This window comes from Panulirus ornatus, chromosome 14, assembly GCF_036320965.1.
Source record: "Panulirus ornatus isolate Po-2019 chromosome 14, ASM3632096v1, whole genome shotgun sequence".
Classification (NCBI taxonomy): domain Eukaryota; kingdom Metazoa; phylum Arthropoda; class Malacostraca; order Decapoda; family Palinuridae; genus Panulirus; species Panulirus ornatus.
Window position 1 is genome coordinate 51,544,596 of NC_092237.1, and position 26,225 is coordinate 51,570,820.

The following is a 26,225-nucleotide window of genomic DNA, read 5'->3' on the forward strand; positions in this document are numbered from 1 at the left end:
ATAAAACTGAACACAGATGTTATACAGAACCAGCCAAATTATGATCATAAAACTGAACACAGATGTTATATAGAACCAGCTAAATTATGATCATAAAACTGAACACAGATGTTATATAGAACCAGTCAAATTATGATCATAAAACTGAACATCGATGTTATATAGAACCAGCCAAATTGTGATCATAAAACAGAACACATGTTATATAGAACCAGCTAAATTATGATCATAAAACAGAACACAGATGTTATCTAGAACCAGCCAAATTATGACCATAAAACAGAACACAGATGTTATATAGAACCAGCCAAATTATGATCATAAAACAGAACACAGATGTTATACAAAAAAAAAAAATTATGAGACGAGACAATTTATGATATTTATAAAAATTTATAACATAAAGCAGCTTAGACCAATACCCATGGAAGAGTTTTTGTTAATACTCTTTTTCGATGGAATGAATTAAAAATACGCTTTTCCAGGTAGAGAAAATGTTACTGTTACACACACACGTGTCATGGTTTTAGGGAGTTGGTGAAGCGGAAACGAATGTTCCATAATGATTGGTGTATATCACTAAAGCTGTTAAACACACACACACACACACACATATATATATATATATATATATATATATATATATATATATATATATATATATATATATATATATATACATATATATATATATATATATATATATATATATATATATATATATATATATATATATAGAGAGAGAGAGAGAGAGAGAGAGAGAGAGAGAGGTCCTGCAGGCGGCGCGTGAGCCTGCAGGTCATTCTCGTGCAGGTCACGTAGCCCCGGATGATCCTGCCGAGGTCACATTTTCACCAGTCTCACCGGGTGTCATCCCCATCAGCCATTTCTCTCTTCCCAAGGTCATCCTCGACGGGATGACCCCCCCTCGGCTTCCCCGGACGTCTGGCAAACGCTATCCCTCCCCACGTACGTCATCCTCCATAAGCCTACCCCAAGGTCAACCTCGAATCTTCAGGGGACGCCCCTCTCCACACGGTGTCCCACACAAACACACGCACATATATCTATCTATCTATCTATCTATATATATATATATATATATATATATATAGATAGATAGATAGATAGATAGATATATTAATATGCAGATACTATGGTCGTTGCGCTCTTTTGTGCCAAACGAGGGCGTTCAACCAATCACGTCGTTTCTCATTACTACTACAAACTCAGCCACTCCCTCCTCCCCTTACCACCTACCTCACCCTCCCTCCCTCCCCCGCTGCCATACAAACTCTCATTAAACTTTTAATCATATTCACAAAATATAAAAGTTTCCGAGGAGTGAGGTCAGTAGTAATTAGAGAGGAGATCTGACAACAGTTCCCCCATCCCATCTTCAATTTCCTTCTCATTCCGATGTGGACCTCAGCAGGATTCTATATATATATATATATATATATATATATATATATATATATATATATATATATATATATATATATATATATATATATCCTCCCCTCCTTGTATTAACTTTCTAAAATGGGAAACAGAAGAAGGAGTCACGCGGGGAGTGCTCATCCTCCTCGAAGGCTCAGAGTGGGGTGCCTAAATGTGTGTGGATGTAACCAAGATGTGAAAAAAGGAGAGATAGGTAGTACGTTTGAGGAAAGGAACCTGGATGTTTTGGCTCTGAGTGAAACGAAGCTCAAGGGTAAAGGGGAAGAGTGGTTTGGAAATGTCTGGGGAGTGAAGTCAGGGGTTAGTGAGAGGACAAGAGCAAGGGGAGTAGCAATACTCCTGAAACAGGAGTTGTGGGAGTATGTGATAGAATGTAAGAAAGTAAATTCTCGATTAATATGGGTAAAATTGAAAGTTGATGGAGAGAGGTGGGTGATTATTGGTGCATATGCACCTGGGCATGAGAAGAAAGATCATGAGAGGCAAGTGTTTTGGGAGCAGCTAAATGAGTGTGTTAGCGGTTTTGATGCACGAGACCGGGTTATAGTGATGGGTGATTTGAATGCAAAGGTGAGTAATGTGGCAGTTGAGGGAATAATTGGTATGCATTGGGTGTTCAGTGTTGTAAATGGAAATGGTGAAGAGCTTGTAGATTTATGTGCTGAAAAAGGACTGATGATTGGGAATACCTGGTTTAAAAAGCGAGATATACATAAGTATACTTATGTAAGTAGGAGAGATGGCCAGAGAGCGTTATTGGATTACGTGTTAATTGACAGGCGTGCGAAAGAGAGACTTTTGGATGTCAATGTGCTGAGAGGTGCAACTGGAGGGATGTCTGATCATTATCTTGTGGAGGCTAAGGTGAAGATTAGTATGGGTTTTCAGAAAAGAAGAGTGAATGTTGGGGTGAAGAAGGTGGTGAGAGTAAGTGAGCTTGGGAAGGAGACCTGTGTGAGGAAGTATCAGGAGAGACTGTGTACAGAATGGAAAAAGGTGAGAACAATGGAAGTAAGGGGAGTGGGGGAGGAATGGGATGTATTTAGGGAATCAGTGATGGATTGCGCAAAAGATGCTTGTGGCATGAGAAGAGTGGGAGGTGGGCTGTTTAGAAAGGGTAGTGAGTGGTGGGATGAAGAAGTAAGAGTATTAGTGAAAGAGAAGAGAGAGGCATTTGGACGATTTTTGCAGGGAAAAAATGCAATTGAGTGGGAGAAGTATAAAAGAAAGAGGCAGGAGGTCAAGAGAAAGGTGCAAGAGGTGAAAAAAAGGGCAAATGAGAGTTGGGGTGAGAGAGTATCATTAAATTTTAGGGAGAATAAAAAGATGTTCTGGAAGGAGGTAAATAGGGTGCGTAAGACAAGGGAGCAAATGGGAACTTCAGTGAAGGGCGTAAATGGGGAGGTGATAACAAGTAGTGGTGATGTGAGAAGGAGATGGAATGAGTATTTTGAAGGTTTGTTGAATGTGTTTGATGACAGAGTGGCAGATATAGGGTGTTTGGGTCGAGGTGGTGTGCAAAGTGAGAGGGTTAGGGAAAATGATTTGGTAAACAGAGAAGAGGTAGTAAAAGCTTTGCGGAAGATGAAAGCCGGCAAGGCAGCAGGTTTGGATGGTATTGCAGTAGAATTTATTAAAAAAGGGGGTGACTGTATTGTTGACTGGTTGGTAAGGTTATTTAATGTATGTATGACTCATGGTGAGGTGCCTGAGGATTGGCGGAATGCGTGCATAGTGCCATTGTACAAAGGCAAAGGGGATAAGAGTGAGTGCTCAAATTACAGAGGTATAAGTTTGTTGAGTATTCCTGGTAAATTATATGGGAGGGTATTGATTGAGAGGGTGAAGGCATGTACAGAGCATCAGATTGGGGAAGAGCAGTGTGGTTTCAGAAGTGGTAGAGGATGTGTGGATCAGGTGTTTGCTTTGAGGAATGTATGTGAGAAATACTTAGAAAAGCAAATGGATTTGTATGTAGCATTTATGGATCTGGAGAAGGCATATGATAGAGTTGATGGAGATGCTCTGTGGAAGGTATTGAGAGTATATGGTGTGGGAGGCAAGTTGTTAGAAGCAGTGAAAAGTTTTTATCGAGGATGTAAGGCATGTGTACGTGTAGGAAGAGAGGAAAGTGATTGGTTCTCAGTGAATGTAGGTTTGCGGCAGGGGTGTGTGATGTCTCCATGGTTGTTTAATTTGTTTATGGATGGGGTTGTTAGGGAGGTAAATGCAAGAGTCTTGGAAAGAGGGGCAAGTATGAAGTCTGTTGGGGATGAGAGAGCTTGGGAAGTGAGTCAGTTGTTGTTCGCTGATGATACAGCGCTGGTGGCGGATTCATGTGAGAAACTGCAGAAGCTGGTGACGGAGTTTGGTAAAGTGTGTGGAAGAAGAAAGTTAAGAGTAAATGTGAATAAGAGCAGGGTTATTAGGTACAGTAGGGTTGAGGGTCAAGTCAATTGGGAGGTGAGTTTGAATGGAGAAAAACTGGAGGAAGTGAAGTGTTTTAGATATCTGGGAGTGGATCTGTCAGCGGATGGAACCATGGAAGCGGAGGTGGATCATAGGGTGGGGGAGGGGGCGAAAATTTTGGGAGCCTTGAAAAATGTGTGGAAGTCGAGAACATTATCCCGGAAAGCAAAAATGGGTATGTTTGAAGGAATAGTGGTTCCAACAATGTTGTATGGTTGCGAGGCGTGGGCTATGGATAGAGTTGTGCGCAGGAGGATGGATGTGCTGGAAATGAGATGTTTGAGGACAGTGTGTGGTGTGAGGTGGTTTGATCGAGTAAGTAACGTGGGGGTAGGAGAGATGTGTGGAAATAAAAAGAGCGTGGTTGAGAGAGCAGAAGAGGGTGTTTTGAAATGGTTTGGGCGCATGGAGGGAATGAGTGAGGAAAGATTGACCAGGAGGATATATGTGTCGGAGGTGGAGGGAACGAGGAGAAGAGGGAGACCAAATTGGAGGTGGAAAGATGGAGTGAAAAGGATTTTGTGTGATCGGGGCCTGAACATGCAGGAGGGTGAAAGGAGGGCAAGGAATAGAGTGAATTGGAGCGATGTGGTATACAGGGGTTGACGTGCTGTCAGTGGATTGAATCAAGGCATGTGAAGCGTCCGGGGTGAACCATGGAAGGCTGTGTAGGTATGTATATTTGCGTGTGTGGACGTGTGTATGTACATGTGTATGGGGGGGGGTTGGGCCATTTCTTTCGTCTGTTTCCTTGCGCTACCTCGCAAACGCGGGAGACAGCGACGAGGTATAAAAAAAAAAAAAAAAAAAAAAAAATATATATCTTTCTTTCAAACTATTCGCCATTTCCCGCATTAGCCAGGTAGCGTTAAGAACAGAGGACTGGGCCTTTGAGGGAATACCCTCACCTGGCCCAATTCTCTGTTCCTTCTTTTGGAAAATTAAAAAAAAAACGAGGGGAGGATTTCCAGCCCCCCGCTCCCTCCCCTTTTAGTCGCCTTCTACGACACGCAGGGAATACGTGGGAAGTATTCTTTCTCCCCTATCCCCAGGGATAATATATTCATTTACTTATTTATTTATTTTGCTTTGTCGCTGTCTGTCTCCCGCGTTAGCGAGGTAGCGCAAGGAAACAGACGAAAGAATGGCCCAACCCACCCACATACACATGTATATATATACACGTCCACACACGCAAATATACATACCTATACATCTTAACGTATACATATATATACAAACACAGACTTATACATATATACACATGTACATAATTCATACTGTCTGCCTTTATTCATTCCCATCGCCACCCCGCCGCACATGAAATAACAACCCCCTCCCCCGCATGTGCGCGAGGTAGCGCAAGGAAAGGACAACAAAGTCCACATTCGTTCACACTCAGTCTCTAGCTGTCATGTAATAATGCCCGAAACCACAGCTCCCTTTCCACACCCAGGCCCCACAGAACTTTCCATGGTTTACCCCAGACGCTTCACATGCCCTGGTTCAATCCATTGACAGCACATCGATCCCGGTATACCACATCGTTCCAATTCACTCTATTCCTTGCACGCCTTTCACCCTCCTGCATGATCAGGCCCCGATCACTCAAAATCTTTTTCACTCCATCTTTCCACCTCCAATTCGGGTGTACTTACGGTGATCATTTTGCATGGCTGTACATATTCTCGTGGCAAAAACCCACAAGGGCGTCTGTAATCAAAGGATTCGCCTTCACTGTTAAGGAAGTAATTACCTTGAATGCCTCTGCCGACGTGGCACATTGAGGGGAAAGCACACAGTGGGTGGTGGCCCCGGGGTCGGGTCATTCTGTGTGTGTGTGTGTGTGTGTGTGTGTGTGTGTGTGTGTGTGTGTGTGTGGGGGGGGGGGGGGGGGGGGGGGGGGGGAGGAAGACGGGGGCGAGGAATGAAAGAAAAACAGGAGATAGATAGAGAGAGAGAGGGGGGGAATGGCTCTCTCTCTCTCTCTCTCTCTCTCTCTCTCTCTCTCTCTCTCTCTCTCTCTCTCTCTCTCTTTTATCGCCTTACGTGGAGTCGCTAGTGGGCCATTCTGGCTTCTTGAGGGACCAATTATATTTTTAGTACTGAGAGAGAGAGAGAGAGAGAGAGAGAGAGAGAGAGAGAGAGAGAGAGAATTTTAGCATATATATATTCAAAAGAGTATTTTACCCAAAAGGGCAAGGCTACCGCATACCGCAGGGAGTGATTAGGGAGTTAAGAGTAAATGAGTTGTGCGAGGTGTGTGTGTGTGTGCGTGGACACCCCACGGCCAAGGTTTATCCATTGCAAATTTGTTCATTTGTCGAGTACTCTCTCTCTCTCTCTCTCTCTCTCTCTCTCTCTCTCTCTCTCTCTCTCTCTCTCTCTCTCTCTCTCTAACAAAGACGAAACCAATACTGCTGTCGGTGGTTACTGCGAGCCGAGTGAACGAATGAAGGAAAGCCACACACATATATATATATGCATATATACTTAGGTGTCGTCCCAAGAAAAAGCATTTCGTCTCTGGGGATATAATTTATCCATCCCCTTTAAGTCCGGCAACTTGAGAATGTGAGACAAAACTTGAAACTTTACCCCCACAACTTTCCGCTTTTCTTATATCCAAAAAGTTCCTCACACTTTTTTTCCCTCCCCCCCCTTTTTTTCCCGCTGTCGCGGTTTGTTCGAAGGTAAAAAAAAAGAAAAAGAAAAAAAGAAAATTTAATTATCTAACCGCCCGGCTGTGATGTAAGCCACGTTCACGATGGTGGTGTAGGTATGTGGGGCACCTTCGAAGGCCCTTCACTTCTGTGAAAATTGAAGTTCGAGACGCCGGCACGTGTGTGTGTGTGTGTGTGTACGTACTTTTAACGTAAGTCCTTCGATAGATTAAGCTACGGTGAGAAAAACCCTACCCACTGTCACAGCGAGATCAGAATGTTTTCGTTAGATCTTCAAATCAGGGAGAGACGCGCCGGTCCTAGACTGACCGACGACACTTTTAAGTCTTCGATATAACAGTCTATTCAACTTTCATCTACTCGGCGCGTTATACCCTTGAAGGACGAAAACACGAGCCTCGGAACGAGAGTCAGACGGACATCACAAGCTATAACACTTCTATAGACTCTTGACAATATTCTTTCTCTTTTTTTTTTTTCATACTATTCGCCATTTCCCGCGTTAGCGAGGTAGCGTTAAGAACAGAGGACTGGGCCTTTGAGGGAATATCCTCACCTGGCCCCCCTTCTCTGTTCCTTCTTTTGGAAAATTAAAAAAAAACAAAAAACGAGAGGGGAGGATTTCCAGCCCCCCGCTCCCTCCCCTTTTAGTCGCCTTCTACGACACGCAGAGAATACGTGGCAAGTATTTATAATCACTGATAATTTCTGACGCGATCTACACATACGTCACCGAGGGTTGTGGGTCCAGTATAGGAGGGAAGGGGCTATTATAGGGCGGCCGGCGCATACCTATATGGCTGTGCTCAGAACGCCAGGTCCCTCTTCCCCAGCAGATATCACACCAACACCCACACTCACCTACATGCGCGGGCGCTGTCGTGGGCTGTAGGGGCAATCAGACTGCAGGAAGCACCAGCGGTTTATATGGCTCGGTGTTGTCCACAGCTCCGGCATCACCAGCGCGAGCCAGCACCCACCGCGGCCTCCGATGGACGAAGAAGAAGTCGTGGTTGTCCCTCCGGTAGTAGGCGAAGCCCTTGCCCTCCACCAGGCGGATGAAGTCACGAACGTCCCCCTCGCCTGACGTGGTCCAGTGCTCGACCACCAGCACCTACCGGTAGGAAAAGGAGATAACTGGGGGACGTCGTCATCATCATCATCCACCTCACCTCGACCAAAGCTGAGAGAGAGAGAGAGAGAGAGAGAGAGAGAGAAGAGAGAGAAAAATGACCGAAGCTGAATCTTCGGTGAAGCGAGAGACGGCATCTTTTTTAAAGATCCCTTGACCTTTCGTTTTCGTGTTGCGAAATGTGATACGAATTAATTGTGGAAAGACCGTGATGAAAATGTGGGGTTTAGAGGATGTTATTCGTGTGTGTGTGTGTGTGGTGTGTATGTGTGTGTGTGTGGGGGTGTGTGTGTGTGTGTGTGTGTGTGGGTATGTGTGTGTGTGTGTGTGTGTGTGTGTGTGTGTGTGTGTGTGTGTGTGTGTGTGTGTGTGTGTGCAGTCAGGATTGATTTTTACAAAATGCTGAAATTAAAATAAAAATCAAAGAAATTAGAGGTTGTGTGACGCTCGCTGCGCATGAAGTAAAACTTTATAACAAGTGAAGTATGATATTTCTCAAGACTTATGAGAGTTCACAAGTCGTTTAAGAGAATTCATACTTCTTATCCTCACACAGTTCATGCCTCTTTTGAGAGCTAAAGTGTAAGAATCCATACTTCCTGTGAGAGTTTGGGATCTTATGAGAGTTCGGGGTCTTGTAAGTGTGAGAGTTCGGGGTCTTATAAGTGTGAGAGTTCGGGGTCTTATGAGAGTTCGGGGTCTTATAAGTAAGTGTGAGAGTTCGGGGTCTTATAAGTGTGAGAGTTCGGGGTCTTATAAGTGTGAGAGTTCGGGGTCTTACAAGTGTGAGAGTTCGGGGTCTTACAAGTGTGAGAGTTCGGGGTCTTATAAGTGTGAGAGTTCGGGGTCTTGTAAGTGTGAGAGTTCGGGGTCTTATAAGTGTGATAGTTCGGGGTCTTATAAGTGTGAGAGTTCGGGGTCTTATAAGTGTGAGAGTTCGGGGTCTTACAAGTGTGAGAGTTCGGGGTCTTATAAGTGTGAGAGTTCGAGGTCTTATAAGTGTGAGAGTTCGGGGTCTTACAAGTGTGAGAGTTCGGGGTCTTATAAGTGTGAGAGTTCGAGGTCTTATAAGTATGAGAGTTCGGGGTCTTATAAGTGTGAGAGTTCGGGGTCTTACAAGTATGAGAGTTCGGGGTCTTATAAGTATGAGAGTTCGGGGTCTTATAAGTGTGAGAGTTCGGGGTCTTACAAGTATGAGAGTTCGGGGTCTTATAAGTATGAGAGTTCGGGGTCTTGTAAGTGTGAGAGTTCGGGGTCTTATAAGTGTGAGAGTTCGGGGTCTTATAAGTGTGAGAGTTCGGGGTCTTGTAAGTGTGAGAGTTCGGGGTCTTATAAGTGTGAGAGTTCGGGGTCTTATAAGTGTGAGAGTTCGGGGTCTTATAAGTGTGAGAGTTCGGGGTCTTATAAGTATGAGAGTTCGGGGTCTTATAAGTATGAGAGTTCGGGGTCTTATAAGTGTGAGAGTTCGGGGTCTTATAAGTATGAGAGTTCGGGGTCTTATAAGTGTGAGAGTTCGGGGTCTTATAAGTGTGAGAGTTCGGGGTCTTATAAGTATGAGAGTTCGGGGTCTTATAAGTGTGAGAGTTCGGGGTCTTATAAGTGTGAGAGTTCGGGGTCTTATAAGTGTGAGAGTTCGGGGTCTTATAAGTGTGAGAGTTCGGGGTCTTATAAGTGTGAGTTCGGGGTCTTATAAGTATGAGAGTTCGGGGTCTTATAAGTAAGTGTGAGAGTTCGGGGTCTTATAAGTGTGAGAGTTCGGGATCTTACAAGTATGAGAGTTCGGGGTCTTATAAGTATGAGAGTTCGGGGTCTTATAAGTGTGAGAGTTCGGGGTCTTATAAGTAAGTGTGAGAGTTCGGGGTCTTATAAGTGTGAGAGTTCGGGGTCTTATAAGTAAGTGTGAGAGTTCGGGGTCTTATAAGTGTGAGAGTTCGGGGTCTTATGAGAGTTCGAGGTCTTATAAGTATGAAAGCTCATATTTCTTGGGAGAGTTCATAAGTCCACAGTGACACAACATCTCATGAGTATGAGAGTCAAGTATGTGTTCATGAATTATATAAGTACGCGAGTTCATACTTCTTCAGCATTATGGGAGTTCGTGTAAGTACTAGGGTTCACAAGTCTAATAGAATTCGAAGTTTAATAAGCACTACAGTTCACAAGTCTTATGAGAGTACGTCGCTTTGTAAGTACTACAGAGTTCACAAGTCTTATGGTACAGTTTACAAGTCTTCTATGAAAAGTCGTTAGTCTTGTAATATCAAGTTGAAATTCGTGTAAACAGAAGAGTTCATACTTCTTACTCGTAAGAGAGGCCTAATTAAGTATCATAGGAAAATAAGTCTTGTAAGTACGATATAAGTCGTATGAGGTCACAAGTCTTACGAGTGTCAGAGGACAAAAGTCTAATATGAATGTAAGATCATAAGTCCCAACAGATACTGAGGCTTCACAAGTCTTATAGTGATGTGAGAAGCAACACACCTGTCTAAGACAAATGGAAAAGGGATGAAATACCATCCCACTACCCATGGGAGGGATAGAATACCTTCCCACGACCCATGGAAAAGAGAGAATACCTTCCCACGACCCATGGAAAAGAGAGAATATCTTCCCACGACCCATGGAAGAGACGAGTAGAAGCAGCTATGCAATTAAGGATAATGAGTCTAAAGTCTATTCTCTCTTTACGTGGGCTAATTAATACACCTGATGAGCACCAATTGGGGTCCTCGTATCAGGTTAATGGTTGAATAACCTCGTTTGGTGAGTACAAGGGCGAGGGAGAGGAGGTGAAATGTCGAGGAAAGAGTAGGACTGGCGAGGAGAGGGAGAAGGGAGAGAGATGAGCGAGAGGAAGGGAGGGAGGGAAGAGTACGGAGAGAGAGAGAGAGAGAGAGAGAGAGAGAGATCAGTGATCCAAAAGCTGGTCAATCATTTCAAGTTGGGGGGTTGAATCGACCTTCCCGCCAGCGACCTGCTTATGCCCAGGGGAAGAAGGGTAACTCGCTTACAGGGAGGAGGACACGCAGTTCCAGGGAGGGAGGGAGGGAAAGGAGGGAAGGGGTATATGGCGGTGTAACTCACTTTCAGCAGCAGGAGGGTGAGGAGGGTAACTATATTTCCAGGAGGGTGTGCGGCGCGTGTCTCTCTCTCTCCAGCCGAGCTGGAACGTCAGGTGCGGTGCTTCCAGGGGCGTGGCATCCAGCACCACTGAGGACAGAGTTACGTGGGGGGGGAAGATCACATGCACTATGGGGCAAGGGAGGTAGGTATCGTAACGTCAAAGACAATTACCTCTCATATCCAAGGGTATGGGCATGGATATGGGGGCCCATGTCTTCAAGGACCACTTGGGGGACTCACCTCGACGTGGATCTTGTCGAAGGGGAAGGCCTGGAGGACAGGGACCTCAGCGTTCTCGATGTCCAGGGAGAAGAGGTCGACTTGCGTGACGTTGAGGGCGAGGAGGAGGCTGTAGGGCGGGACACACTGGACCCGCACCACCGTCCCACTACGCAGGCCTTCCTCACCCTGCAGAGGGAGGAGGAGGAGGAGATAATGTGGGGACGGGGTTTAGATGGCCCTCACCTTACAGGCGGTGTAGATGGTGCAAGGAAGGTGTCGATTGTCCTCACCTTGCAGAGGTGGGAGACGGTGGAGGGAAGGGTAGATGGGAAGGATGGAAGAGGACAGGGAGAGAGAGGGAGGGAGGGAGAGGGAAAGAAAGAGGGACACAGAAGGGGAACGGAAAAAGAATGACGGAAGAACTGTGGAGAGAGAGAGAGAGAGAGAGAGAGAGAGAGAGAGAGAGAGAGAGAGAGAGAGAGAGAGAGAGAGAGAGTGGACAATATACAGAACAGACGAAAGGTTTCAACAGCCAGTAGTGTAGTGGGTGACGTGACCCAAGTGTGTCAGACACGGTCGTCACAGACAACGTAAGTGTCTTAACACAGAAATGCACATAATTTACAGACATTCAGACCAGCTGCCTATAATTAACGAAGAACTATGTGGAACGATGAACATTTGGCAGTTGTACAGACTTCAAGATAGAAGCAGAAAACACACACACACACACACACACACGAAGACAAACACATGACTGCACAGACACAGTAAAAAAAAAAAAATTATATGTCTGCCCCTGACGGAGGGTCCTACCTCAACACACACACAGTGCCGAGTGAATCCTTCTTAACCTGAGGAGGCGCGAGAACCAACCAGTCCCTCTCTTGACGCCGCCCCCAACCACCCTCCATCAGCCGGGCGGGCGCCGCTACCGCCCACAAGTCATTAAAAGTTGGTGGTGGTGGTGGTGGGGAAGGGAGAGGAACCTATTGCCAGAGGCAACAAGATGAGCTCCACCCCACCGTCAACACTGGCACGACCCTGCTGGGCACAGTAAGCGAGTGGCTCGGGAGAGGCGGGATGGATCAAGCATTACCACTGTGGGGTTCTTCCTCCGGTCTTCCCTCGCCAGAGGAGGATCATACCTTGCCTTAATCTTGGAGGAGGAGGAGGAGGAGGAGGAGGTTATTGGTTTTGTTGGTGTTTGCTGGATTATATGGCTGAGAGGCAGTGGCTTGGTGAGAATATTTCGGTCAGATGGGACTTAGGAAAATATTTTAGGTACGGCTGATGGACACACACACACACACACACACACACACACACACACACACACACACACACACACACACACAAACACACACACACACACACGAGATGTGGCCCCACGAATGCAAAACTCCCTCCCCATACAGTACAAGTTACAAACACACACACACACACACACACACACACACACACACAGCTGCTTACTTTACACTTATAAATATTACTTAAGGCCATTTTTTTTTCTGAACTCGTTGCCAACTTACGTTGTGTTTGATGAACTCCTGAAGGAGGCCACTCCTGGAGGAGGCTATGAGCCCCTGGCGGGGGTCCGCTCCCGTATATACCCAGAACTCCGTCTGCAAAAAAGACTCCTCATTACTCACTGTGACTCAGTTACTCATATTGATCTCAATTTTCTTTTTTTTTACTCACTAACACTCATGTATCATTCATGATTGGGGCTTAATACTCACAGTGTCGCTTTCAATTCATGATTATTACTCGTTAATCACTAGAACTCATCACAAGCCATCATATTCACCTAATGAGACTCGTTATTAATTACTCGTGTATCATTCATTATTGGGGCTTAATACTCACAGTGTCGCTTACAATTCATTATTATTACTCGTTCATCACCAGAACTCATCACAAGCCATCATATTCACCTTATGAGACTCGTGATTAATTACTCATGATGAATTACTCACCCTACGACGATCATGATCAATATAACGACCTAATCTTATCATTGGTGACCACGCCATTTTATACATCTCCTCATGACCTGCAGCGGATGTCATGAGACGATGCATATGAAGGAAGTAAGTAAACCAGGGGCCACACGAAGCCGTAAATGACGTCACTTATGTCAACTGGCGTAAATTTTTGTGTTCTCTGATCAGGGCTTGTCGTGTGTGCAGACGTATTCCGTGTCGTAAGTTACGCGTCCGCGGACTAATTTCGTGTAATAAGTCGCGTATATTATCGTCTTAAAAATCAGGGGTTGTCATGTCCGTGGTGGGCGTATTTCGCGCGTCATGAATCAAGTGTTCGCGCATCGTAAATAAGGGGTGTCGCCACAGACGACTTATTTCATGACTTCAATCAGTCTCCATGTGTCGTCAGACACAGGGTTGCTTGCCATGTCGACACACTCTGCCCCTCGCAATCTTACAACCAAAGTTAAGAAGTCAAAAGTCCTTATTTAAGAAAATAATCAGTACTTAAAATACTGCTTATTTTCCCCATAATTTGCCGTTAATAACATTTGGTAGTTTCAATGAATTCGATAGAACAGAAGTTACAAATCTACGTATAAACTTCATGCACCAAAGTTCATTCATAAATGATTATAGCAATAATGACTAATTCAGCCACCATTTACCATATGATTTTAATGTTTATGATAATTTACTCATTAGAAACTAATGCCCGACGCAGTTTACTCATGTCAAGCATCACTGGGGATGTTCATTTCCCGTATGCACTCAGTCAATTATTCAAGCATGAGTATTGAGCTCTCTGCCTAATATTCATATGATGTATATACTAATTTCAACTAGCCTCCGCGCGTCATTTATGGAAAGGAAAGTATATATATAAATCACTAATGGAAAACACGACCTCATATATAATGCTGTATAATTTATATATTTTTTTTTCACCGGGTCCTTTTGTTGTTCAATTACCCGACGGGTCTTTTGCATCGAATCGTCCAGGAACCAGCACGAACTATCGTTACCCACGAGGCTCATTATGCATTTACATGTAGCAAGCCGTGGCACTTGTAACAGTAACCTCTAAAGAAAAAGTGTCGCGAGGAAGGGATTGATAATCGTAGTCTCTTGCGTACGCACTGCTAAAAAAACAAAAAGGGACCTATCGTCAGATTGGGCAAGATGTCGCCCGTGCCAGTATCTTCGTCTTCAGATATGGCTTCGATGTTACATAGTCAGTCTCTCTCGTCCGCGACTCCTTTCCCGCCAGAGACCCTGAGGAGCTCCTCCTTTCAGCGCCTTTTTCCTGAAGAGTTCTGGCGCGTTGGGTGGGTGTGTGATGTCCGTGGGGCGAGTCGCCTCTCGTATTTCCTCATCTGTTCCCTCTACAAGTACGTGTAGTAATGTAGGTCCAGGAAGAGACGTGGGAAGTATGGAACGGGAGGGGAGAAAGAAACTGCGAAGTTATAAGAAAGGATTATAAAAAAACGATGGAGAGAAAGCGAAGAAAACGAGGAGTAACTATTAGATGACGGGGTGTTCGAGGTTTCGGCTCCTGTGGTGGACGACACCGTGGGCGAACCTATGTGACTCTACAAGCCACAGAGAACGTCTGGAGCCTAACCAATTCATGATGACTTTACCCATATGGAGTGACTGGAGTGACGCAAGATGACTGTAGCCACACAGAATGACTGGAGACTGTGTCCGGACAGAATGACGGTAGCCAAACAAAATGACCGTAACCCCCACACACACACCAACTGTGGACCAACAAAATGACAGAAACCCCTTCCAGAAAAAAAATAAACAAGAATTAGAGAGAGAAGACTATTCTTTAACCAATTTTACTCCCAAGTGTTTACACAGGAGGCCGGGTCCAGCTAATCAGCCTCCGTAAAGAGAATTACGTTGTGGCGTCTCTTTTATTTCGCCTGAGCCTCTGTTGTAACACATCTTAATTAAGTTTAGAGAAGTGAACACACTTTACGCCAATGTCGTTTGGAAATGTATTCCCCCCCTTACCCCTTTCAGTCACACTTCCTTTCTTGAATTTTATTTATTTTTTTTTAACTTCTGCCTTTTGCCCCATCTTCACCAGGCCTCGCGTCTAATTCACATCAAACGAGTATTATCATTACTCATCGTCATCTTTGTCTACTTTTCATATTTTCTCTTATATGCTCCACCTCACTGGCACAGCAAGCGATGATCCTCATGATTCTAAATTCTTCCCTTGAGAGCCACAAGTATTTCATTCCAGACATGGAAAGTCCAATTTGCTTTGTCAACTTGGCTCTGTGGTCAGGAGCTGACATACAACTTCCATTCTAGTTTCGTGTCGTTAATTCTGACTAAGAGCGTAATATCCCTCCACCAAAATTAAGATTCGACCATGAAAACTTTCCAGCAACCCCAGCATCATCCGGTTGCTCCACTCTTACGTAAGTGATGACTAAATTTATCATCATTCCAGGACCTGCAGACTTGGTCTTGTATCAATCCAGCAACACCAGGTTTAGCCATGCACAGTTCCATTACACTCCGGCTTAGCATCATCCAGGAACTCCAGTCTTCGTTTTGCACCATTTCTGGACATGCAGCGTTAGTCCTGCATCATTTCAGTAGTTCCAGACTTAGTCCTGTATCGTTCCAGCACCTCCAGTCTTGGCCCTATATCGTTCCAGTGCCTCCAGTTCCAGGCTCGTATCGTCCCAGTACCTCAAGATGCAGCACTGTATCGTTCCATTACCTCTGGACTTGAACCCTGGTATCGTTCCAGTAATTCCAGCCTTAGGCCCGGCATCACTACCTGTAATTCCAGCCACAGACCTAGTTACGTTCTGGTTACTTCAGCTTCAGCACTTGTACCACTGGAGTTGAGGGCATCCATGTCTCGCTAGACCAGGAGAGACTCTGCCTCTCTGAGGTGGTGGTGGTGGCATTGTTTTCGAACCGATCTTTCACCTTCCGTCCGTCACCTTTGCCTGAACATTTTAATTCCAGTTGATCATTTCTTCTTTCTTTCTATGAGGTTATCTTTCAGTGTGTCGTAATTATTCCCCCCTTCACTGTCCCTCCTGCATTGTTCTGTCTTTTTTTTTTCTTCTAAGTCGGCGAACTACTCAATGGAAGGAAAGGAAAGACCAAATTACGATTTGAAGCTACAGAACCTTGGATTTTATGAATACTTGGTAAATAGTGGGAAGCCAAATCTTGTATATAGTAAATCCATCTCCCACAAATTACTGCCCAGCCAATTCTTAAGTCAAACTAAAATCTTCGAACATTTTAGAAAAGTTATATACGACGGTACATATTTTACCCTAATGAGCGTTAATTACCTTTCAGCTTTCTCAGTGGAGGTTGGTGGGAATTAATGAATCACGTTCACAAAGGTAGAAAGGCTATCTAACTTCCTATGCTTTTCGCAGGTCTGTCTCGTCTTCCTTCTACTTCATTCCATCCTCTTTTGCCTTTTCTCTGCCTTTATTGCCTTCTTTCTGCAGTTTATTTTCCCTTACGGTACTTCATCTCTCTTGTTTCTTCCTATATATATATATATATATATATATATATATTAGGGGGCGATCATAGCCTATCCGTTAGCGTTGCTGACTACCACGCAAAAGGTCCTGGGTTCGAATCCAGGCTGCTCTGGAGGGTATTATTTGATAATATATATATATATATATATATATATATATATATATATATATATATATATATATATATATAATTTTTCACTGTTCTATTCCATCTACCGTTTGCTTCCCCATATAAACTTTGTCCTCTCTTAAATCAACTCTTCCAAACACTTCGCAAGTCTTTCTTCTTTTTCCTATGCCTCTTTTTCTACTCTTCCCCTTTCCTTTTGTTTCGTCCACAGTCCTCTCTGTCCCTTTCCCGTCCATTCACCTTGTTGGTCAAATCGGGGGCAACTGACTCTGGGAGTAGTTTTGGGCACATCCTTGCAGAGAAGAGACAACCAATATATCTGACGTCTCCTTCAGGAAATTGCTCATGATAATTTACGTATCCCTGTATGACCCTCTTGAGTTACGTTTGTATTAATGATATATATATATATATATATATATATATATATATATATATATATATATATATATATATATATATATATATGAAGTCATAACCTCAAATTACGTGGTGAAGTGTGTCGCTAGGAGTGTTATGACGGGGCAGCAGGAGGGAGCGGGAGTGAGAACAGAATAAGAAGTAAGCCTATGAACGATAACGTCCAGTTTAATATTACTTTAGGAAGACTCTAGCTTTACGAGGGAGGAATAGCTACCTCGAGAGAGAGACAGAGAGACAGACAGGAGTTCCAAAACTTGCATGCGATCATGAGCAACACCGGCGTTCATCCGTCATGCACATATTTTCACCGAAATGCAGCCAACTAGAATACTCCGGGATGTGTTACGCATCTGGGGTACATGCGCGTTCGCGTATCGTAAATCTGGAGCCAAAATGGGGCAGAACGTTTGCCGCAAAATGCGAGAAAACAGACACGAAAAATGAAACTCTTAAGTCACGTCGATTCTCTTTGTTGGTGGGAAGAGGCAGGTTAAGCTGGACCGAGTGATGGCAGACAACACGTGTGTGTTGTGTGTGTGTGTGTGTGTGTGTGCGTGTCTAATGCCTCGTAATCCTCTGGGCACGAGAGTTCGACCCTTAGAGACAACGGGTCTATCTTTGAGTACGACGGTTCGACCCTTGAGCAGAATGATTCGACTCGACCCCTGAGTAGAACGATTCGACTCTTGATCATGACGGTACGATTCTTCAGCATGACGGTTCGACCCTTCCTAAGCATTATGGTTCGACCACTGAACACGACGGTTCGACCCTTGAGCATGACAGTTCGATGCTCGAGCATAACGTTTCGACCCCTGAGCACGACGGTACGGCCCTTGGGTATGAAGGTCTGGCCTTTGACCTGACCCTTGTGCTAAAGTGTCGTATATATATATATATATATATATATATATATATATATATATATATATATATATATATATATATATATATTCCCTGGGGATAGGGGAGAAAGAATACTTCCCACGTATTCCCTGCGTGTCGTAGAAGGCGACTAAAAGGGGAGGGAGCGGGGGGGCTGGAAATCCTCCCCTCTCATCATTTTTTTTTAATTTTCCAAAAGAAGGAACAGAAGGGGGCCAGGTGAGGATATTTCCTCAAAGGCCCAGTCCTCTGTTCTTAAAGCTACCTCGCTAATGTGGGAAATGGCGAAGTTTGAAAAAAAAGAAAAAAAAAAAAAAAAAAAATATATATATATATATATATATATATATATATATATATATATATATATATATACTATCATGCTCCAATGAACCCATCGTCGCCTGGGATCGAACCATCGTACCTCCAGGGTCGTACCTCAGTGCTCAGGCGGAAGACACCAGGGACTGTCATTATACCTTCTAATATCACAGTGTCCCCTGAACGACATGAGCAGAGATATCTCCTTCCCCCATTTCTGTGTGAAAGCCTTGTTATATGTCGCACACACAAAAAGAAAACGGGGAACTCATTACGCTGGATCTCTGTTTCGGCTTGTAATTACCAAGACCGCTTTTGGCGGGGCGCTGTTTATTAGTCTCGTGCCTCAGACTGGCGCGCATGACACCAGCGAGATGCACGTAATGACAAAGAGGAGCACATGACACCTACGACCCACACACACACACACTCGTGGGATCTTATGCAAGACTTGTATTTCGTGGGAGATGAGAGAAATTGTTGGCACAACGTGGGACGAAGATGTTACACGACCTCAGGGTGAATATGATAAACACGGGCATCTGAGACGCGTGCAGGGAGGGAGGCAGACAGATCCGCTGGGATGATGGGTGTGAGTGAGGATGGTGTTCGAAAAAATGAGAAAGAGAGAGACTCTCAAACACCCGCGTTTTCTGTGGGTGGGAGCAGGAAATGGGATGCTAAGTGGTGCGTCTGTCAAGGGAAGATAAGGAGAGAGAGAGAGAGAGAGAGAGAGAGAGAGAGAGAGAGAGAGAGAGAGAGAGAGAGAGAGAGAGAGAGAGAGAGAGAGAGAGAGAGCACGCTGAATGATGGTTATCAGCGGGAGAAGGAGGAGGAGGGCTGGAATTCGAGGCCACTGTGAACACTGTGGTGGCAAGTTTCGAGAAGGACTTTAGGAAGGCCAAGAGGAACCACCACCTCAAGATCCTCTGGGAAGAGCATTTGATGTGGGGACACAAAGTCATTCTCTATCTGTGGAGGTTTTAGATAACTGGATGGATGTCAGGAAGGCGACGAAACGCTAGCCTAGAAAGGCGGATCTTGTAGCTCGTCTTCAGGACGGTTCAGAGATGTGTGTTGGTAAATCAGGCGAGGTCGTGATTCATTGCTCCTTTGTGGGTGAAGATGTGGACACATGACGCCAGGAGGGTTGTTCATGATGGGGGATTGAGGGATGCGCGTGTGTGTGTGTGTGTGTGTGGGTATGTGTTTTCAAGTGGGGCTTCGTCAGGCAGCAGGGATCTAGACAATCGAGAATCGGTTGAGAATTCAGTTGAGAATAATCGACCCGGCTTTACCCATGAGAGTAAGACGGTCCCCGGGTCATTATGTCTTGTCTGTCCTCGTCCTTGTGTGGCTACTGAAGACTTTTCCTCATCGAACTAGCATATAATCAACCCTCTTCCTCCTGAGTGGTTTAAACACAACAAACATATGGCCGTTCGCGGCAGTCGTTAAGTATCAAGGGACATTATTTACAGGATAATGCCGACACTAACTCACGCCGGGAATTTACGAAATTGCGTTTAAATGCTCATGATATCCTCCTCCCCTTTTCCTCCTCGAGGCCCGATCGTGCATCACGTGCTTTCTGAGTGGGCGAAAAAAAAAAATTATGAGACTCGAGGAGAATAAATGTATCAGACTAGGATCTTTTGGAGGACCCGGCTGCCTCACGCGACCTAGGGGGGATACCTTCGTCTTCCTACCACTCCGCTCTAGCCCGACGCGACCCACCCCTCCCTCACACCCGACTTCCGCTCAGGACCTTCCATCATCTTCTGCCAAGCCACGACCAACTCCACCCCTCCCCCGCTTGTCTGTACTTCTTCCTACGTCTGTCCGTCTGTTTAAGTGGGCGTTCCTACGTCTGTACGTCTGTTTGAGTGGGCGTTCTTACGTCTGTACGTGTTTAAGTGGTCGTTCTTACGTCTGTTTAAGTGGGCGTTCTTACGTCTAAGTGGGCGTTTCTTACGTCTGTTTAAGTGGGCGTTCTTACGTCTGTTTAAGTGGGCGTTCTTACGTCTGTTCAAGTGGGCGAGGGCCGTGCCCTTGTGAGGACTCCTGTCTTTTCAAACAAACCATCTTTCACCTTTTTTCACAGTTCTGTCTACTGTCTGCATTCACTATCATCACTTGGCTTCTTCCGTCCATCCACTACGCTCATATTACCATAGTACTTTTTGTATGGATTCCAATTATTTTTCTCTTGGATAATTTCTTCCTATTGACCTTTGGTGGTTCTTTATTTGAACCATCCAAAGAACTGTTGAACCGAGTTTAGATAACTGAAGGTTGTGATCAAGTCACCCCTCACTCCTTTCTTTTCCATGCTGGGCAACTTCGTAGTTTCCAATCTCTCCCTTGTAACTCTGCCCTTCTCTAGACATTCTCTAGTAGATCTTTTCGTGGGTCTTAAATGGTAAAGACTGCCTACTTTATGGTCATCTGTGGTGTAGCGGTTAGCGTTCATGACCATGACGCATTCACGGGCATAGGTTCGAATCCTGGATGTGTGGCAGTCGGTCCACAGTCAACCCAGCTTTACATCCAACCTTGGGGATTGGTCAGTAAAATGGGAACCTGGCTCAGGCTACGTGTATATATATATATATATATATATATATATATATATATATATATATATATATATATATAGTCTTGGCTAACATAATCTTAAGTTTCTAAGTGCTGCGTACATGCATATATGTTTGCATACATGTATATATGTATGTATAATATAGTCATATCTCTCCTTCTCTCTTCTTCCATCCCATCTCTCTCTCTCTCTCTCTCTCTCTCTCTCTCTCTCTCTCTCTCTCTCTCTCTCTCTCTCTTGAGCCTCTCATCACCTCGCCCAAACGATATTGGATTTAGAAGCCACTGAAAACCACGTATCAGAAACCACTGAAAGCTGTGGTGGTACGTTAGAAAACAACCCCACTTCATTAGAAACCACTGAAGACTAAGTACATCATAGAAAGCTGAAAAGGACGATAGCATATTAGAAACCGGTAATACGTAATATGAGAAACGCTCTCCAGCGTTTTCGTAATACCCTCAAGCGCCGCAGTGAACTTATTACGAAAACCAGAGTTTACGTAGGGTTAAGCAGGAGGCAGGACGTTACAAGAGGCAGGGGGAGGTGACACAGGAAGCAAGAGGCAGTAGGAGGTTATAAGAAGCAGGAAGCAGTACGAGATGACAGGAAGCAGGAGGCAGTAGGAGGTTATAAGAAGCAGGAGGCAGTAGGGGATGGCACAGGGACCAGGAGGCAGGAGGGGGTGACACAGGAAGGAGAAGGCAGTCGGAGGTTATAAAAAGCAGGGGGCAGGAAGAGGTGACACAGGAAGCAGAAGGCAGTAGGAGGTTATAAAAAGCAGGGGGCAGGAGGAGGTGACACAGGAAGGAGAAGGCAGTAGGAGGTTATAAAAAGCAGGGGGCAGGAGGAGGTGACACAGGAAGCAGAAGGCAGTAGGAGGTTATAAAAAGCAGGGGGCAGGAGGAGGTGACAGGATGCAGAGAGTAACTCACTTCGATCCATTCAAGACTTTACGCCACACTTGTGTCTAATCATTTTGACAGCTCCCACCTATGCACGTCCTCGCCTCTTACGGTGGCGACATGAGGAGGAGGAAGAGGACAAGGAGGAGGAGGAGGGAATGAGGTATCAAGTCTAGTGTCTTTATCCACCTTTCTCACCCATGAACCTCATTAATTAGTGAGTGGGAACCCACGAAGGAAGTTATGAATCGGTTGTGGGGTAGAGGTGGGGCTGGGGAGCCTGTTAAGGACTCGTGTATGGGAGTAAGATATGGATTATGATAGAGAGAGAGAGAGAGAGAGAGAGAGAGAGAGAGAGAGAGAGAGAGAGAGAGAGAGAGAGAGAGAGAGAGAGAGAGAGAGAGACCAATTAAGAAATCAGAATATAAGAAGTTGACATGGAACACAGAGAGGAATCGGTATCATCAAAATCATGGTATTACTATTATTGCTAATTCTGCTGCTACTACTACTACTATTACTACTACTACTACCACTATTACTTGTACCACTATTACCACCACCACTGCTACTACTAATACCACTACTACGACCACTTGTTACTGCCACTACTACTACTACTACTACTTCTACAACTCCTGCTAGCACAATCGCTAGGGTTACTGCTACAACACCCCCCGCTATGGAGTCACCTTGAAGGGGTACGGCTTGGTCCCCAGGCAAAGGTCAGAGGCCCATGCCCTCCTGTGTCTGGTCTTGAGGCTCTCGTAGAACACGGGGTTCGGTTCCACCAGAAGACCCGTCCAGTTGTGGTCTCGCTCCAGGAAGAAGGTGTTGGACTGGTAGTAACCATCCAGCGCTCCAGCTTCCAGGAAAAAGCCTCCGCGCTGGAAGGGAGGGAGGGATTATAACGATCTCGAAGGAACTTACACGGACGATCCTAAAAGACAAAATCTTCCTGGTTTACCATCACAGTAACGATTATGGGGTTAATCATATGACAGCTTGGGTTTGGCCTCTCTCTCTCTCTCTCTCTCTCTCTCTCTCTCTCTCTCTCTCTCTCTCTCTCTCTCTCTCGAGATAATTCTAATCTACTGAATCTTCTACGACCGACATCCACCTATCTTGTCTCCGTACCTGGTCATTCCAGTCACCATTCCTTCCATATTTTTCCAGTCCACCTATTTTCAGCTGATCCACTCGCGTTTCTTTTCACTCCTTTCCTCATGTACTACTACTACTACTACTACTACTACTACTACTACTACTACTGTATCTACGTTCACCATTCTCACAGTTCTTTCCTCCACCATGTTCCTCAACCTTCCCCTCCCCCTAGATGATCTCCTGGGTCGCCTACCTTCACACTTCCCTGGGGCCACAACATCAAGGGGATGGAGGCCGATCCTCTCCTCCTCCTCCAGCAGTAACTCTTCTTTCTCCTCCTCCTCCTCCTCCTCCTACTGCTAGGGAGATTTGCTCTCCCGTGCGGATAAATCCCCCTGGCACCTTGACTTGTAGCTGTCGTCTTTGCACCAGGCGGAGAGGAGGATAAACTTTGGCCGTAGTCAGTCAGCAGTCAGCAGCCTCCTAGCTAGCTAGCTAAGTAGCTAGCTTTGCTACTATTCAAGTGGCAAACTAGCCAGCGAACTAGTCAAGCGAGTAACTAGCCAGCTAGCTAGTTACCCGTTTAAATACCCAGGTACTTAATGGTTTAGTTAGGCAGCCAAAGGGCCTAGTTCAATTAGTCAGGCACTGCCACTTGCCCATGCTAAATGGCTGGATTTCCAGCCACAGAACAAGGGATGTGGTTGGTTAGTGACGAAACTAACAAAGCTAACTATTCAATGGCTAACCAGCCATCCGGGCAGTCACTAGCCAGCTAGGTATCCATTTCAACTGAATCTGAATCATCCAGTATATTACCGACACCGCTTTGGCCATTTACCTGGAAATCTGTTCTGGTATTTCATCATGTACAGAAATACACTGTCCTGTAATATTCCAGAGTCTCGTGCAAGGGCTAGGGCGCTCAAAGCGTCCGTTCAATATATGTCTCGTGTTAATATTGTTCGTGTAAAGTCTGTCCGGGGCCTCGCATCCCTGTATTAGCAGCACCAGCAGCAGAGGCTGTCATCAGCCCATCAGAACACACCTGTCGGCATCTGATGGGTCTAGCGGTGTCTAGCGCTCGGGGATATGTAGCCGACAGAGCCACTGTCGCTGAAGAGCGTCTTGCACTCTGGAAGTATTGCCAGTCAAACCCACAAGCTCGAGTGTGTACGATACGTCGAGGTCATGCTCTTGGCCTCGAGTACTTGAGGTTATTTGTGACGTAAAGACCTTAAGTCCAGTACCTGTGAGGCGAGGGTAGACCCTTACTGCCAATGTCTAGGGCTTAGAGGTTATGGTATATATATATATACTGCCTCTACTGGCGGGGATGGTAAGTCAAGGGTTTCAACTACCACCAACCTTCGTATGGAGAGGGAGAGGATAGGAGGAGGAGAGGAGGAGGAGGAGGAGGGAGAGTGGATAGGAGACTGCACGGCTATCGAGGGTCGAAGAGAGAGAACACGGGAGGAACTGCATCAACGCAAGACGTAAGCCTCTCAGTCTCGCAAACGTCCAAGGAGACGTTATCACAGTCTCTCTCTCTCTCTCTCTCTCTCTCTCTCTCTCTATCTCTCTCTCTCTCTCTCTCTCTCTCACCTTGCCCTCCAGCAGGCGCAGGATACCCTGGTGCACCCGCTGCCAGTAAGGGAGCCTGGTGAAGTCCACATTCTTGCCGAGGCTCAGGTCATACGGCAGGCTGGACGGAGGCAGAAGGTGGCGTTCTCGAATCCAGGCGATGAGCTGGGGGTCTTGCGGGTCCAGCGGCCCTTCCAGACGCGCCTTCCAGTCCCCGCCGTCGGGTTGCGTGTGGCCTGGAAACTTTGATGAATGGGTTGCGAAGTCGAGGGAGGAATTAAGGGGAGCAGGGGAAAAAAATAGAGAGAATTGAGGATTATAAGAAACCCATGGCCACTGATGGATTATCTGATGGCTTCAGAAGCTGCCTGGAAAACTGCTTTTTTCCCCCTTAACGACGCAAACAAGTGTGTCCTTTTACTGTCGCCAACGACATCGCGTTGATTTACCAGTGAATAAAAGTTCTTTTTTTTTTCTTTTTGTTCAGAACTCTTTGACTAGTGTGTACAGGAACGACCGAGGCTTTTAAAACTTTTCAGTATGTTAACTTTGCTCGTGTCAGTAGTTGCAAAGCTAGCCCATTATATATACGTATATATACGTATATATATATATATATATATATATATATATATATATATATATATATATATATATATATATAATATATATATATATATATATATCCTTCGGTATTTATAATGTATTTGCAGTATAGATAATACGACACCCAGACGTTTCATAACCAAGAACACATAATAAGCAAATCTATTCGTGTTCCTGCATATCACAATGGTGGGGGAATTACTCGCTCCTGTGTGAATAATAGCCAGGGAAATTGAGAGGCGAGGCTTGGCGGCAGTAACTCGGCTGGGCTGTGAAAGGGGGTACCATTCTTACCCTGATGAGGTGAGTTATCGCCCTATCAACTCGAATGGGGGGAGAGGGGAGAAATGAACCCATTCACAATACGCGTCTGTCTATCTCTGTATCTGTGCCCACCTATCTTTTTTTTCATCTATCTGTCTATATTATCTTTATATGTATCCATCCTTCAATATACTGTTACCATCATACAATCTCAGGACCTCCTTCTATGTGGCTCCTGAAGCTTCAAGGCTGCGCTACATGCCGCAGCGGGGTAAGGATGGACTTCCCGGGAATGAGAAGTTTCTCGTCAAGACTCTATTCAATTTCCGTGTATGGGCACTTATGTATATATATATATATATATATATATATATATATATATATATATATATATATATATATATATATGTGTGTGTGTGTGTGTGTGTGTGTGTGTGTATGAGCGGATGGGCCATTCTTCGTCTGTTTCCTTGCGCTACCTCGCTGACGCGGGAAACAGCAATTAAGTATAGAAAATGAATAAATAAATAAATAATAATATATATATATATATATATATATATATATATATATATATATATATATATATATATACACACACACAAAGAAATACTTCCAAAGTATGAGAGTATTGAATGAACGGATGAAGCTGTGATCAGATCATGAAAGCCGACGGTATACAGAAGATTAAAGAGTTGTACGAACGTAAACGGGTAATGAGGAATTCATACACGCCACTACGTACAGAGACGAGTACACACACAC

The 26,225-nt window shown here is 45.0% G+C and overlaps 2 protein-coding genes across 2 annotated transcripts in view; one reads left to right on the forward strand and one right to left on the reverse strand.

Annotated features, from left to right (window-relative positions):
* LOC139753410 (pyrokinin-1 receptor-like) overlaps window positions 1–26,225 on the forward strand; it is a 432,787-nt gene that overhangs the window by 281,302 nt on the left and 125,260 nt on the right.
* LOC139753407 (protein Star-like) overlaps window positions 1–26,225 on the reverse strand; it is a 37,859-nt gene that overhangs the window by 8,943 nt on the left and 2,691 nt on the right. The window contains exons 3-7 of the mRNA XM_071669879.1: window positions 24,612–24,826; window positions 22,592–22,786; window positions 12,633–12,725; window positions 11,116–11,283; window positions 7,479–7,731 (exon numbers count right to left, since the gene is read on the reverse strand). Coding sequence (XP_071525980.1) covers window positions 7,516–7,731; window positions 11,116–11,283; window positions 12,633–12,725; window positions 22,592–22,786; window positions 24,612–24,826 — 887 coding nt within the window. The 3' untranslated portion in view covers window positions 7,479–7,515. The remainder of the gene's footprint in view (window positions 1–7,478; window positions 7,732–11,115; window positions 11,284–12,632; window positions 12,726–22,591; window positions 22,787–24,611; window positions 24,827–26,225) is intronic.